The sequence below is a fragment of the Eublepharis macularius genome, chromosome 11 (assembly GCF_028583425.1).
Source record: "Eublepharis macularius isolate TG4126 chromosome 11, MPM_Emac_v1.0, whole genome shotgun sequence".
Lineage (NCBI taxonomy): Eukaryota > Metazoa > Chordata > Lepidosauria > Squamata > Eublepharidae > Eublepharis > Eublepharis macularius.
This window is the reverse complement of record NC_072800.1, coordinates 2735881-2752433: the sequence shown is the minus strand read 5'-3', so window position 1 is coordinate 2752433 and position 16553 is coordinate 2735881. Positions and strand designations below refer to the sequence as shown.

At 44.2% G+C, this 16553-nt stretch overlaps 1 protein-coding gene across 2 annotated transcripts in view; it reads right to left on the bottom strand.

The window, feature by feature from the left end:
* Positions 1 to 14476, bottom strand: part of EPHA5 (EPH receptor A5) — a 294365-nt gene extending 279889 nt beyond the window's left edge. For both annotated transcript variants that reach the window (XM_054991243.1, XM_054991244.1), the window contains exon 1: positions 14423 to 14476. In XM_054991243.1, the coding sequence (XP_054847218.1) occupies positions 14423 to 14461 (39 nt within the window). In that variant the 5' untranslated portion in view covers positions 14462 to 14476. The remainder of the gene's footprint in view (positions 1 to 14422) is intronic.
* Between the last annotated feature and the right edge of the window lie 2077 nt (positions 14477 to 16553).

Below are 16553 nucleotides of genomic sequence, written 5' to 3'. Positions count from 1 at the left end.
GTAGGAGTACCTTAAATGGTGCTGGTAAGATTGACGACTCTGGTAGTGTCATTTGAAAGGGTACTGCTGTTGTTGCTGCTGGTGCTGAGGGGGCGATGGTGCCTAGCGAACGTGCTGTCTGTTGATTTTTCTTCATCTGTTGAAGAGTATCATCAGTGCATTCCAAGAATAATGATGATCCCTCGAATGGCAAGTCTTCAATCTTATTATGTTTCTCTTGAAGAAGAGCAGTGGAGCGTAGCCATGAGTGGCGCCGAAGAACTATAGCTGAGGCCATGGCTCTAGCCAAACAGCCTGCAGGATGTTTGCCAGTAGACATCTGCTGCTTGGCAAGCCTTGTGGTCTCTCCCTGAAGCACCCAAATGAGTGTCTTCCTCTCTGCTGGTAGATCCTAAGTGTAGTTGGATAATCGGTCCCACAGGAATAAGTTGTACGAACCCATGATAGTCTGGTAGTTTGCAATCCAGAATTCAAGTGCTGCTGATTAATATATCTTGCACCCAAGAGCATGCAATTTACAGCCTTCTTTATCCACTGGGGAAGAATGAGATCCATAACAGTGTCTAGATTGTACTTCCTCAGTTACGAGGGAGGAAGGATGCGGGTGTGTGAAAAGGTACAATCTTTCTGCTGGTGTTTGTAGGCGTTCTCTTATCTTGAGCGACGTAACAGGTGTTGATGCTGGTTTCTACCAGACTGCAAGAGCAATGTCCAAGAGGTCCTCCACCGGTGGAAAGGCTACTGAGGCTGGTGAGCTGGAGTAAAGTGCTTGGAGCACCGTGCCCTTCGGTTTTGGAGTGGCAGCGGTAATGTCTAAGTCCAGAGCACGCGCCATCTGGAGCATTTGTTCGGAAAATAGGTGGGAGTCTTCAGTTGGAAAGACAGATGTAATGTCCCCTACTGCTTCCTCTCGGGACGGATCCAACACCGGATCGGAATGATGAGAAGCCACTTCCTCTTCATCTGAGCATTCAGAGAGGGCAGGCAAGTGGTCACAGAACCGACATGATCCGATGGACAACCGTTTCAGATCCGGAGGAACTGAAGTTGGTAATGTCCCAGCCGGAACCAAAGGTAGAACTGATGAAGAAAAAAGTGGCATGGAACAGAGCCGTGAGAGAAAGTCCTGCCAATCTGGGATCTGCTAGAACGGCATATCCTGAAACGTGGAGAGAATAACAACAACATTCGATTTATATACTACCCTTCAGGATGACTTAACACCCACTCAGAGTGGTTTACAAAGTATGCCATTATTATCTCCACAACAACAAATACGCTATGAGGTAGGTGGGGCTGAGAGAGCTCCTAGTAGCTGTGACTGACCCAAGGTCATCCAGCTGGCTACAAGTGTAGGAGTGGGGAATCAAACCCAGTTCTCCAGATTAGAGTCCCATGCTCTTAACCACTACACCAAACTGGCTCTCCAGAGGAGTCTGGGTTGTTTGAAGTGGGTTCCATGTCGCAGAAGATGCAGGCGTTGGTCCCAAAGGTGTAGTAACTGAGGTTTGTGGCAGGTATGGAACCACACTTGGATCCAGAGAGAAAGTAGGCTGGATCTCGATAGGGCTCATGCCTTCTTCATCCCTGTTCAAAAGGGTGGTGGTGACAGAATTGCCGGCTGTTGGAGGACTTCCCCTTTGCTGATAAGGGATGGAGTGGAGGACAAAGATTGGTGGTGCTGATGTGAGGGCATCGATGCCAATTTCCCCAAGTGTTTTGACTTAGACTTGCTCTTTTTAGATGGAGGTTCCAACATCGCTAAGTCCTCTCAAGAAGAAGAGTGGTGTCTTTTCGATTCCGACTTAGAACACACGCCCATGGGTGGAGCCGGGGGCCTTATGGGGCTGGGTGTAGGTTCGGGTGTCAGAACCAAAGGTCCGCTTCAGATCCAGTGTACTGGCTCTTGAGCTGGGCAGGTCACATTCAGAGTGTGATTTTGAATCCTGGTCAGCTGAACGGGAAGCAGCTGGCTTATTGGAGGCTGTAAGGGATCATTCCCATAAAGCAGCTTTTAGGCGCACAGCCCAATCGTTTCTGGCTTGGGAGTGAACTGCTTGCAGTGCGGGCAAGCCCCCACATTGTGGCCTTCTCTGAGACAGAGCAAACATGCTCATCTGAGAGTGTCATTTTTATACCGCAGTGGGTACATTTTTTAAACAGCGCCTTCTGAGATGCTGTAGACATCGCGATCCAAAGAGACAATCAGAAAGATAAGAAAGACTAAGGAGCGAGAGAAATAGAAAGAACCTCTCCCAATGGTGGCAAGAAAGGAACTGAGGGAAGAGGGGTCGCTCCGCCCAGCAACACTACATTCAGTGGGAAGCTCTGCACGGGCGTGTTGCCGGGAAGGAGCGTCCTCTAGCATCTGAGAGCTTGAAAAATCTCTCCACAGGCTGGCCTGCACCTGCGCAGTCCCAATGCGGGACTGCACTGAAGACCAACGACGAACCCTGGTTTCAATCCTTTGTAATGCAAGATGTATTTTTGGAGGTGTGTGGGAATAGTGGCTAATGCATGCAAATAGGAAGTTGCCCAGAATATCCAAACAGTCATGTTTTATTACAAAAAGACATTTCTCAAAAATGAGGAAATTAGTCAAAGACTCAGGGGGTCAAAACACTCCAACATACATGGAAACTGTTCAAAAATAATAACTGAAGTTCAGATCCTATAAGACTAACAAAATTAGCAGACTATATTGTGAGTTACAAAATTTGCTAGTCTTATACGTGCTACTGGACTCTTGCTCTTTTCTACCGCTACAGACTAACATGGCTACTTGCCTTGATGAAGCTCAGACATAACGTATTACACAAACTGATAAGGATGCAAGCAAGTCCAAGAAGATGCCCCTATTATCAACAAGCAGATTTCCCGAAAGCTACAAAAGAATGATGAGAATAACAAGGAACATGAATTTGGGCAAAAGAAATACAAGTTGACAATAAAGCAATAAAGAAGAAGGAGCCTATTGTTAAAAACTTTCAGACATTTAAAAAAAATGCACGAGAAGCAAGAAATCTGCCCCAGACTCCGTCAGACTGTTAGGGAACAAAGGTGGCAAAGGAGTGCTAAAGAAAGATACAGAGACTGCAGAGTGGCAGACTATATTGTGCGTTACTTCCAAATATCTGAGATATCCGTGCCTAAACCATGTTTTGAGGGGAGGCCATCTGAATTCCTCCAACAAAGTCTTTCAAGCAAGCTTAGCAGTCATTTGGTAAGAGGAGGTACCCTTCCCAGGGATTAGTTGCTAGCTAAAAAGCCCAGAAGAGGCAGGTAGACAAACAATACAATGGAAGGAAGCAATAATCAACAACTGGTACCAATTCAAGGACAAATAATTGAGACATCTATTTGCAGATGATATCCAATCATTCAGCATGGTGAACACCCAAGGGGACTGTGAACAGCTCTAAGGTGAACAATTCTCCAGACTGGAAAAATGGAGTAAGGCATCCTAACTTCACATACAGGTCTGAATTGGCAGCAACCAACCGGGAAAGAGATCTGCAGTGGCACTTTCAGAAATCACGTTTAGTGCTAGGGAAGGGATCAAAAATAAAGCAGTCGTATTGCCTTGTCATAATCAATGTCACAGAAGCATTTGCATTCTGACATCCCAATCTGTCACTCCATCTAAAAGGAGCACTGAACTGGACAAGGAGCGGAAAGGGGTGTTGACAACGTCTGAGAAACTGGAGCACTTTTTTGGTGACTCAAGCATTTGTTGCCTTTTGGTTTACTGTACCCACCCACCCGCCCTTTTTTTTCCTGAAAATATACTTGTGGGGAGAAAATAACAATGGGACAGGTGTGGGGATGAAGTCCCTTGCCCAACTCACAAATCTGTTCCACTTCCGGACATATGGTAACCTGGAGTTAGGTTTTCTGGCATTCAGAATGATTTCAGCTGCCCATCCCGGGAAGCCTGCTTCTGTGGGGAGACTAGCCACACTTTGAGTCTCAGTCCGGGTATACCATGACAGTTCACTCATCTGTACTGTAAGAGGTCTGGAGCCATTGGGAAAGGGAGATGACAATTCTTGGCCAGATCCAACAACTATTGAAACCACAGTGGATACAGCCAAAGTGGAGATCTACTTCACAGGTAGTTTCATCTGCCTGCATTTTGCTGACCACATGGGGAATCAAGGGGATGGGCAGGAAGGCATAAAACAGGGATCCTGAGCATTTGACTCGAATGGCATCTCCTATAGATCTTAGATCCGCGCCTCCTCTGGAATAGAACCGTGGAGCTTTACTGTTTTCTCTGGTGGCAAAGAGATCTACCTCTGGTGAGCCCCAACGATTGCAAAACGGTTGTATGTAGCAGTCCTTCAGTGACCACTCAGGAGTGGTAGATCCCAACCTGCTCAATCTGTCTGCTACAATGATTGACATTGACAATATGCAGGGAGACCCCATGTTTCACAGTAGTCAAGTCCCAGGTGAGAAGGGATTCTTTGCACAGGGCCTTTGACGCTGTGCTCCCCTTTAAGGAAAACACAGCCATTCAGTTGTCTGTGTGTATTTGGACAGTATGCTCCCCACAACCCACCAGTAAAGCATCAGTGGTAACTGTCACAACACTTTCAGTAGAACCAAATTCAACTCGTATCACTAAGCCACCATCCTAACAATTCGACTACTGCTCTCAGGATGGAGCACTTCCTGTCTTGACAGTGTACAGCGTCCTGAACTGGATAACCCAGGCAAACCCAATCTCATCAAATCTCGGAAGTTAAGCATGGTTGGCCTTGGTTAGCAATTGGATGGGAGATCTCCAACAAAGACCAGGGTTGCAGAAGCAAGCAATGGCAAACCACCTCTGGTAGTCTCTTGCCATGAAAACACCACCAGGGGTCACCATACAATCACAGAATCGGAAGGGGCCATACAGACCTTCTAGTCCAACCCCCTGCCCAGTGCAGGATCAGCCTAAAGCATCCCTGACAAATATTCATCCAGCCTCTTCTTGAAAACTGCCAGTGAGGGGGAGCTCACCACCTCCCTAGGCAGCTGATTCCACTTTTGAACTACTCTGACCGTGAAAAAGTTCTTCCTAATATCCAGCCGGTACCTTTGTGCATGTAATTTAAGCCCATTGCTTCGCGTCCTACCCTCTGCTGCCAACTGGAACAGCTCCTTCCCATCCTCCAATTGACAGCCTTTCAAATATTTAAAGAGAGCAATCATGTCCCCCCTCAACCTCCTCTTCTCTAAACTAAACATTCCCAAGGCCCTCCTCGTAGGGCTCAGTCTCTGGACCCCTGATCACCTTTGTCGCTTCGTCTATGTTGAATTGCATCCTGCTCACAACTGCCCATTTCTCCAGGTCTTGTTGAATTTTAACTCTTATCTTCTTGGGTGTTTGCCACTCCTCCCAATTTGGTATCATCAGCAAACTCAATGAGTAGCCCATTTTCCCCTTCATCCAGATCATTGATAAAAATATTGAAAAGCACCAGGCCCAAAACCGAGCCCTGTGGCACCCCACTGGACACCTCCCTCCAATCTGATGAAATGCCATTGACCTCCGATCTTTGGGTGCGGTTCTCTAACCAGTTCCCTATCCACTGAACTATCCGCAGTCTTCCAGTTTACCCATAGTCCAGTCCGTAGTCTTCCAGTTTACCCATTAGAATGTCATGAGGAACCTTATCAAAAGCTTTACTTAAATCCAGGTAAATCACGTCGACAGAGTTCCCACGATCCAGTAACCTCATCACTCGATCAAAGAAGGAAACCAGGTTAGTCTGACAAGATCTGTTGGGGACAAAACCATGTTGACTTCCCCGGATTGCTAAGTGGTCCAGCTATGACTTCAGGGCACTCTCCATCACCACCAAGTGTACAGCAGAGTTATGAACTGAAGGGATCCAAGTCTGGAGCTGCTTCATGTGCAGTCTCGCCAAAGGCATCACAGCCACAGCTGCTGCCATTACATCTAGTAGTGAAGATCCAAAGATTGGAATCTACAGCCTGACAAGGAATGAACTAACGCCTTTATCTGCTGTGCCCTCTCTTTGTTCTATGAGGCACTTACAATGGCCCTTAAATGTATCCATCCTTTAAATCATGCACTGCAAACTAGGACCTAGGGGGCAAGAGTTTTAGGACCACAGGGAGTGTGACCATTCTGAACTTCCTCACCTTGATGGATTTATTTAGACGGCTATGGTCTAGAATGGACTGAAACCCCCTATCCCTCTTATCAACCAGAAAGAACCTTGAACAGAATCCTAATCCAGATTCAGATTCATGGATCTGTTGTATTGCCACTTTATTGATGAGCGCTAGAAGTTCACTTGCTAGCTCAGTTTTACAAGGGAGATTCAGACATGCAGAATGATCTGACTCAATTTTATAGCTATGCTGAACTATTTCCAGAACCCAAGTGATAGATCTCCATCCCAATAAAAAGTGGAAGAGGCTGTGCCAGACACCACTGGCCTTCTCTCCCCTAGTCAGAACACTTGCTTCTGACTTTGAGGTGGGTTCTTGGGGGTAGAGACTTGGCCACTCGGTCCTGACTTGTGTGAGGTTTTCCTCCTCCTCCTTGAAGGAAGGAAGCCATGGTGAGGATGCTGCTGGTAAAGATGGTACCTAGACTGATGCCCTCTGTATTGCTGATGCCTGCCAATGGTTCTGGAGCCCAATTGTTGTGACTGAGATAAAATCCCATATGGTCTGGCTGTCTGACAGTTCTTCCTCTTTTGAGACGAGTATTCATCCTTTAGAAAGAATAGAGTTTTACCTTCAAACAGTATATCCTCCACCTTGTTTCTTATCTCAACTAGCAGTGCAGTGGAACAGAACCAGGCATGCCTTATGATAACTATGCAGAGCCCTTGTGGAGGAGTCGGCCACATTCCACCCTGCATTAATCTGCTATTTGGAGAGACAGATCGCCTCCTCCCAGATGACTCTGTCCAGAGCTTTTTGATCTATAGGAAATTGTTCATTATATGCAGTCATTTTGTTCCACAGAAATATTTGATAGGCCAAATAGTGCACTATTTTGATACTGAGGCTGGGGAAGTATAAATTTTCCTCCCAGTCACATCAAGATTTTTACTTCCCTTGTCGGTTGGTGTATACTGAGATGCTTGTTGGTGTCTGGATTGCATTTCCTCTGTGATCAGTGTCAACGGAGGGGAATGAGTAAATAAGAAAGCTCAGTTATCTTCCTTGGTCTTATAAAGGCCCTCTGCTGTCTTAGAGGTGGCTGATATCAATGCCAGATTCTCACAAAGATTGGCTGCCAACTCCACAAAGCCATCTGTCATATGAAAGGCAATATTAGCTGGATTAGCAGAATACAGGGGTTAAAGGATTTTGTCCTTTATTTCTCTCTGTTTCCCACAAAAAGTCTGTAAGGGGTTTCCAGGTAACAATGTATTTATCTAATGACCCCTTTCCTTAATCAAAGACGCAAGTTTAGCCATCTCAGCCTATTCCATCATCATCTCCAGCCCTTCCTCTCTTGTAGGTAATATTGCACCTTTCCATTTTTTAGCATATAACAGTCTTGCTGCTGTTATAATGTACAAAAAGCAGGAATGCCTCTGGATTCATTTGTATATTAAACTTAAAATCTTCTGGATAATTGAGTGTATTTGTATCTCAAGTTCTTTAGCTTTGCTGCATGGCCACCATAAATGGTAAAATATCCTCTCTTGCTGTTCACATTTCCAACATTTATCTGAAACATTCTTATACATTTTGCTAACTTTTCCAGTGATATATTCCATCTACACATCATTTTATAAAAATTTTCTTTCAACCCCCAAATTAATATAAATTTAAAGCCCTTCAACCACATATTCTCCTACTGTTCAAATTATATATTATGTCCAAAATTCTTTGCCCATTTTATCATACATTCTTTCACCTGCTCTTCTTGTTTCCAATCTCAACAAAAGTTTATACATCTTAGCATTAACATGTTCATCATGCGTACACAGTTCTCTTTCAAATAGCATCACAGATCAAATTTATCAGCTTTGAATTGTTCTGTTAATTGTACAGAGGAAAACCATTGACAAGTATATTTATGAATATTCAAATCTTCAACGAGGAAAGGCTGAGGGCCTTGGGAATGTTTAGTTTGGAGAAGAGGAGGTTGAGGGGGGACATGATTGCTCTCTTTAAGTATTTGAAAGGCTGTCACTTGGAGGAGGGCAAAGAGCTGTTCCAGTTGGCAGCAGAGGGTAGGACGTGAAGCAATGGGCTTGAATTACATGCAGAAAGGTACCGGCTGGATCTTAGGAAAAACTTTTTCACTGTCAGAGAAGTTCAAAGGTGGAATCAGCTGCCTAGGGAGGTGGTGAGCTCCCCTTCACTGGCAGTTTTCAAGAAGAGGCTGGATGAATACTTGTCAGAGATGCTTTAGGCTGATCCTGCACTGGGCAGGGGGTTGGACTAGATGGTCTGTATGGCCCCTTCCAACTCTGATTCTATGATTCTCTCGATTTCATTTTACATTCCCCTTGTAAAAAGTCTTAATATGTCTTGATACATTAGCCACTTATGTTTTAAAAAGGCTGAAAAGAGCTTCCTGAGCTGAAATCAAAAGTGGAGTTTTGGGGCACAATCTAAATTTATATTTATTCCAAACTATCAGCATGGTATGCCTAATATAATGATTTTTAAAAACCACATAAACTGTATCTTTGTTATACCCCTAGTAGGCATGCCATCTGTACAGGCCCTCCAATAACCTTTTATTTCTCAGTATTTCTCAACCTTCAACCATACCAAACAACAAACACTAAAATATATTTTCAGCTCAGGTAGGCCTAAATCCCCTTTCTTTTGCATCTTGTAATATTTTATATTTAACATGTGGTTTCTTCCCTTGCCACACAAATTTAGATATATCCTGCCATTGTTTAAGTGGTATATTAGATGTCAATACTGGTACTGTCCGAAACAAAAATAACACTCTAGGTAAAACATTCGTCTCGATTAAAAATATTCTCAAATCAAAGACAATTATAGTTTTTCCCATCTTAATAAGTCTTTTTTGATTTCCAGTGCAATCCTATGGAGAGTTACTCCAGTCTAAGCCTACTGAAGTCAATGGGATTAGACACGAGTAACTCTCCATAGGACTGCACTGTTCATCTCTTATAATTATTATGAAATGACATACAATTCATATTTGACTGCATAATACTCAAATATTTTACCTTTTCTACTTTAAAACCTGCTTTTTCCATCAAGACAACTTGTATTTTCACGTTTTTGACAAAATCTTTGTTTTTTATTTATTGATTTTAAAACCTGCTAACAACCCATGGTGCAAAGTGGTAAGGTGCAGTACTGCAGCCCAAGCTCTGCTCACGACCTGAGTTCGATCCTGGCAGAAGCTGGGTTCAGGTAACCAGCTCAAGGTTGATTCCGCCTTCCATCCTTCCGCGGTCGGTAAAATGAGTACCCAGTTTCCTGGGGGTAAAGTGTAGATGACTGAGGAAGGCAATGGCAAACCGCCCCGTAACAAAAAGTCTGCCAAGAAAATGCTGGGATGCAACGTCCCCCCCCCCGCCCCCCGTGGGTCAGTAATGACTCGGTGCTTGCACAGTAATGACTCGGTGCTTGCACCTTTACCTTTAACAACCCAAATTCTTTTAATTTAAGCATCATCAGATCAACTCCCTCTAAAATTATAACTAGGTCATCCCCAAATGCTCTCAATTTATAAATCTCTTTTTTTATCCTTATACCTCCATTCTTTTCTTCTTGTCTTATATTGCTATTCAAAATTACAAGAACAAAAATAAACAAGAGGGGAGACAAAGGGCATCCTTGTCTTGTTCCTTTTTGTATTTCACACAATCTTGTTAATTCACTGTTGACAATTATTTTTGCTTATTTCACCCATTTTATAAAGTTATCTCCAAAGTTCATGTTCTTTAAAACCTTAAACATTTAGCCCCAGTTCAAATTGTCAAATGCTTTCTTCCCATCTTTAAAAAAAAACCAAAGCAGCATGCTTTTCGTGTTTTTCAAAATATTTCAAAAAGTCCAGTACAATTCTAACATTATCCTTTGTCTTTTTGCTAAAAAAATCCACATTAATCTTCATGAATAAATTCTTGCAAAATTTTTGTGTTAAAAATCTTATAATCATCTTTCAATAATGAAATTGGTCTATAACTTTTTGTTGAAGTGAAATCTTGTCCTTCCTTGGATAACAGAGTTATATTGGCCTCTTTCCAAGATTCTGGCATCATACACCTCTATAAAATAGAGTTCATTGTATTCTGTAAATGTCTTCAAAACACTTGTAACTCAAACCTGACAAACTATCCTGTCCTGGCATCTTCCCCAATTTAATCTTTTTTAATAGCTTCAGTTGCTTTCCTGGTTGTTATAGGTCCATTCATAGACTGTTCTTCAGAAATCTCATGTAAATTTTGTTTTTTAAGATAGTCCTTCATTTTCACCAGTGAAATATCTTGACTTTTATATAAATTTGAATAATATTTATTTAATATTTATAAAGCACTTTCTGAATGTCCCTACTATCCATTAATAACTTGTCTCCTTGTATCTTCTATATCATTTTCTTTTTTGCGAAACTGGCTCCCGATCGCCAACCGTCTTATCGGGAGAGAGGTCAGAAGGAATGCTCAGGCTCCAGTCCAGGGAGCTTGGCTCCATCTCTGACCCCGATAACTGAAAGGCCATCGAAGAGCATGGAATATAATGAGATGGATGTTGATGGGCCCTAGTTATAACAGATCCAAGACAGATCCAACCAATTCTGGGAGGTAGACTTCCCCTCAGTTGGTCCCACTTGGCAGAGGCATACAGCGAGGTAGCACATTTATGCAAACAACAGTCCCGATGAAGCACCCACCTGTGGGTCCGGTGCATTGGTTCTAAGAAATGATGAATCAATTTGCCTTCCTCCTCTGAGGAAGAGATCGATGGAGACTTGGAATGAATCGATGGGAGTACAAGGGATCTTGGTGCTCTCCAGCTCATCTGCACCCAGATCAAGTGCCACAGCCCAGTAGGAGTCAGATTTTTGTTTGCTGGAGTGCTTTGACTTCATTTTTGCCCTTTTCTTGGATGGTTCTGAAGTCCCACGAGCAAATATGCTCAATTCCAGTGACCTTTGGTCTTTCGGGTACAGATCTGGACACAAACAACCTGCTGTTGTCATCAACAATGGAGTTCTCGAGACTGGCTGCAAGGAGTCCCTGGACCTGGAATGTTGTCAGATCCAAGCAAACCAATGGGGAACTCAGGTTTGATGTGCTTGACTGCACAAGACCTGGTTGATCCGTGAGCTCCACCAGGGCGGACGACTTCACTACTGGGCTACTGGTACTGGAAAGTGCCCTTTCCCAGAGAACTGACTTGAGCGGGGTGGCTATCTTAGCACAGGCATCTGGTGTGAAGACCTGTCAATGCTTGCGCATACATACATTATGCCCTTCCCCCAGAGAGATGAGACAAAGAGACCATCTGTCCTGGTCATCTTAGTACCACATTGCATGAACTTTCTAAACAAAGTTTGTTCCAAAAATGGGGGGGGGGGAGGATCCAGAACGCATGAAACAGCTCCTCAGGAGCCCCTTTCTCTACTTTCCTCTCCACAAACCCACAGGTTCTAGACACCCCCTGTTGTGATATGCAACTAATTCAAGATGCACACTAGCACCACGGATTCCTCTCTTAACTGGGGGGTTGTGCCTGTGGTTGAACTGTGGAAGGTTCACTATCGTCATCCAATGCAGCATACGTTCCAACCCGACTCATTCTATCCTCAAGCCAGCCGGTGATACCAGGTTATGCCAAACTGGCACAAAATGGATTTCCTTCCACACAGTTTCAGACACACATTTATAAAGGATAATTATGAATATGGAACACCCCACACATCAGCTTTTTTGCAATTTAATCTTTAATCTATTCAGGCCTGTAAAGCTTGTTGTAAATCTCTCCATCACAAACATCTGAAACTGTGCCCCTCATCTAAAGCAGCAGAATTCTGACCGTTCCTGAGAAACAGACTAACCAATATTGACAGAAACGCTCACACACATATATGTAAGTGCTCAAGAGGTAATCACTGCATACCTATTAAGCTAGTGTAGACAAAATCCACTGTGCAATCCCACTGGCACGAATGGGAAAGAGTGCTAGTTAAACCCAGTCTGCTTCTGCACAGTTAATCTCAATGTAGATTACACAAAACTTCCCAAGAGATTGTGTCTTCATATCTGGAGCTCAAAATAACAGGTCTGTGCTTGGCTAAGGCTGCAAGGGGGCGAGATGCTGACACTTTCAAAGTGCCCCTCTCACGGGATCTGTATCAAGTGCCATCAAGTCACTAGAAGCATTCTTGATAATCCTGATGGGAACTGATAGATCCTTAATGCAGTCTGAGGAATGCTTATTGCTCCACATTCAATTGTGCCTGAAGGGACCTTCCATTACAACAGGGAATGAACACAGAACCCGTTCAGATTCAGCCACTGTCCCCAAGTATGATGTTCTTTTGATTCAATCAGCAGTTGATCAAACCAGAGTGATACAGCTACACTCTAACTAAATGCAATCTTTGAAAATATTGAGTTAGGTCTTAAACACAATTTAAAGAAAAAGCTTTAGCCAAGCTAAAAGCTAATGTTAGGCTCAATATTAATTTTAAGAAAGCAAAGCACCTCCAACTTAATGGGCATCTAAAAATTAAACAGTCTTTATGTGTTACGCATCATCAAGTCTCTTCTAACTTATGACAACCGTATGAATTAGCAACCTCCAAAATGTCCTATCATTAACCGCCTTGCCCAGATCTTGCAAACTGGTGTGCGTCGCTTCCTTTATTGAGTCAAGCCATCTTATTTTGGGTCTTCCTCTTTTCCTAGCATTATTGTCTTTTCCAATGCCTCTTGTCTTGTCATGATGTGACCAAAGTATGACAGTTTCAGTTTCACCATTTTAGCTGCTGGAGAGAATTCAGGCTTCATTAGAACCCACTTATTTGTCTTTTTGGCTGTCCATGGAATCCATTCTAGCATTAGTAGCAATATTACAAGCAACATTAGTGTATCTCACTCTTCCTTCAAAAAGCTCAACAAAGCATATGTGATAAATCTATTCTAAATGGATTTCTCTCCTGTTGTACCAGATTCTGCATCAGATTTCACCCCCCCCCATCACCAATGGTTTGCTTTTCAGAGGAGAAACTAAATCTATTGGAATTCCCCAGAACTTCCACCAGTATTCTGCCTCTTTCTCTTCTCACCCGGGGCCTATGTCCTAGCTTCTGTTCACCAAGCTTGGGCACCATGGAAATACTAAGGGGATGGTGCCAAAGTAAGTGATCCCAGAGATCCTGCAGCTCTGAGATTAAAGGGAAAAAGCACCAAAGCACCCCTTTTTACAAAGGTTCCCTCGTCTACCAGTGAATTATCATTATTTTAGTTCCATGGGTGCATGGATTCCCTGATGATATATGAAAAATTTAAGAGATCAGAGATGTGATGTTATTGTTAGAGAGCATATTAGAAAATGAACAGATCGACATCCACAACATTAATTCACACTACTGTGGAACAATTTAAGACGTTTCCCTGATGCCTCTGCTTGGCAGACATTGAAGAACATTTGTAGGTACACTTTTCCCTTGACTCACAATCATGGGATCAAAACGCTGCGTGCTCAAGAGACCCTGGCCCCTCCGCAGTGAGAACCCCCCTCTCCATGCACGCTATGCAGCTCCAAAGGAACCTTTCAGCCTATACACGGCGCACGGTTTCTCATGGGTAGTGCTGCTGACGGACCATCTCTTTCATGGATGCTTGCTACTGTTTTTGTAAGCTGCTTCAGGCCTTCAGGAAAAAGATGAAGTATAAACATTTTAAGCGCAGAAATAAATGTATGCTTTTCCTTTTGGGTGATCCACTGACAGTTCACCCAAGGGAGCCAAGGACAGGAGCTGACTTCCTCCAGATGGCCTCCAGGTGGCTTAGAGGAGGGAGCAGGAGAACCGCACAAGCTCAAACAATGCCAGGAGGTTCTACCCGAAGATAACCGGCCCTGGGTTTTGGCCTTGTGGGTGGGAGCTGAGCAAGGTTCTCGCTGCTTTTAGGAGCGTCTTTGTCTCCACTGAAGCAAACGTTGCAAAGACCAGTGAGTCCCGAATGAGCACTCAGCAGCCCTGGGAATTCCCAGCACTCAGAAGTTGGGACCAGGATAGGTGCCCCTCACTGGGAACAAAAATTATACAGAAATGCATTCCTAAAAACAAAACAAAACAACCCATGTCCAAGTAAACTCAGGGGTTCTAGCCCATCCCGCCTTGTCACAGCCTGCTAAAACGATGTTTGCTTTGTATTGTTCTGGAGACTTTAATATACACAGCAGCCCATCAAGCGCACAGTAAGAATCTTACCCCATTCTTCGGATAGGCAATCCAACCAAGATCTCCCATGACTGATCGCGAGTCCAGTAAGTTCACTGAAAGAAAGAAAAGAAAGGATTATTTTTTACTTTATAAAGATAAAAGGGGGGGGGGGCTCAGTGATCTCTACTACCACTGGCAGAAAGACTCCAACGGTCAGTTCCAATCTCTCCACTGCCAAGACAACCATCTCTGTGGCAGCTTGGAAGCATGTAGCTGTCAGGAAGGAGACGAGACTGCTTTATTCCAAGACCAACACCCCAGATCATCCTTCCTGAACAAAAAGAGTCCAGCCCTCCCCAAGGGAAGGGGAAGGGAGAGGGGAGGGACAGGAGGCATCTCTTGGGCACACATCTGTATTGCTTAAGAAGCAGAGAAGAAGCTGGGTAAGACTGGAAAGGCATGCAACTGGCCCCAAAGGTGTGCACTGCCCTTCAGCGAACGGAGGCGACAGTATTTTAAAGGCCGATCAGAACAGGATTCCAACATTGCAAGAAGCTGGGCACATTTACTCTGAGATATTTACACTTGGCAAGACTAGCCCACCCTTCGGTCCTGTGTGTCTCCTTCAGTGGGGCCAGGGCCTCTCACCAGCATATTCGTAGAATGAGACCACAACAACAAAGGACTAGGTCGGAGCGGCAAGTGGAAATTAATTCCAGAATGGCTCAGAGAAACGAATGGAGCCACTGGAAGTGGTGGGGGAGCAGGAAAAGCTTGCAAGTGCAAAAGGCAAATAGGGACAGGCAGCAGGAGGTGTGTCCCACCTGGCCACGGTTCTCCACAGAGCCACAGTAAATGCAAAATAGTAAAATCAAAAAGAGTCCAGTAGCACCTTTAAGACTAACCAATTTTATTTTAGCATAAGCTTTCAAGAATCAAGTTCTCTTCGTCAGATGCCTGATACAGAGACCAGTCTCTGTATCAGGCATCTGACGAAGAGAACTTGATTCTCGAAAGCTTATGCTAAAATAAAATTGGTTAGTCTTAAAGGTGCTACTGGACTCTTTTTGATTTTGCTACCACAGACTAACACGGCTAACTTCTCTGCAAAATAGTAGAGTCTAGTAGCATCTTTAAGACTAAACAATTTCTGACGAAGAGAGCTGTGGTTCTCGAAAGCCTATGCAACAATAAAGCTAGTTAGTCTTAAAGGTGCTACTGGACTTCCCCCCTATTCCCCTTGTCTCATCTCCCTCTCCCCTCCCCACACCCTCAGCCATTCCATCTTCCCTGGAGGTTTTTTCAGCCTCTCTTTTAAATCAGTAGAGGCTAGATTGCTATAGCTCAGCAATGTTATACGCAGGGCTTTTTTTCAGGGGGAACATGGGGGGACGGAGTTCCGGAACCTCTTGAAAATGGTCACATGGCTGGTGGCCCCGCCCCCTGATCTCAAGACAGAGGGAAGTTGAGATTGCCCTCCACGCCACTCCAGCAGCGCGGAGGGCAATCTCAACTCCCCTCTGTCTGGAGATCAGGGGGCGGGGCCACCAGCCATGTGACCATTTTCTCCGAGGGCAACCCACTGAGTTCCACCGCCTCTTTCCCCAGAAAAAAAGCCCTGGTTATAAGAATACTGCCACAATCTACTAGCTCCTTACTTTCTTAGAAAACTGAAGCTGGTCATTTAGAGGAACCCGTCCATCGTGACAATATGTTAGAATGCTGTATCGATCTAGCAATTGCCGATTCAGAACGAACGGCCAAAATAGGAGCCCTCTGGAGGTGTTGAGCAAATGGCAAGAACCTTCAAAAGTGTGTGCAAAGGTGGCTCTGAATGTGGTTTTTTCAAAAAGATTCTATCAAACCAGGTTTGGGAAAGATCGCAGCAAAGCAGGAGGAAATCCAGCAAGTGTATAATTGGGGGACAATGTTAAAAAAATGCGCACTCCAAGTTTGGATGTCAAACCTGAGCAAAACCTCCAAGCAGAAGCAACTGGGATCTCACGTCTTTAAACCCGTTTGGTACTTGACTGCTAGGAGCGCCAGGCTTTCTAAACTCATACCACAAGGGATGCAGAACCTGGAAGCAAAAGGCAGGGACCAAGGAAATCCCTTAATGAGGGACCAGCACCTGCCTGGTCCAGAGGCTTAAGAGAAACGGTGATAGAGCCAACAGCAA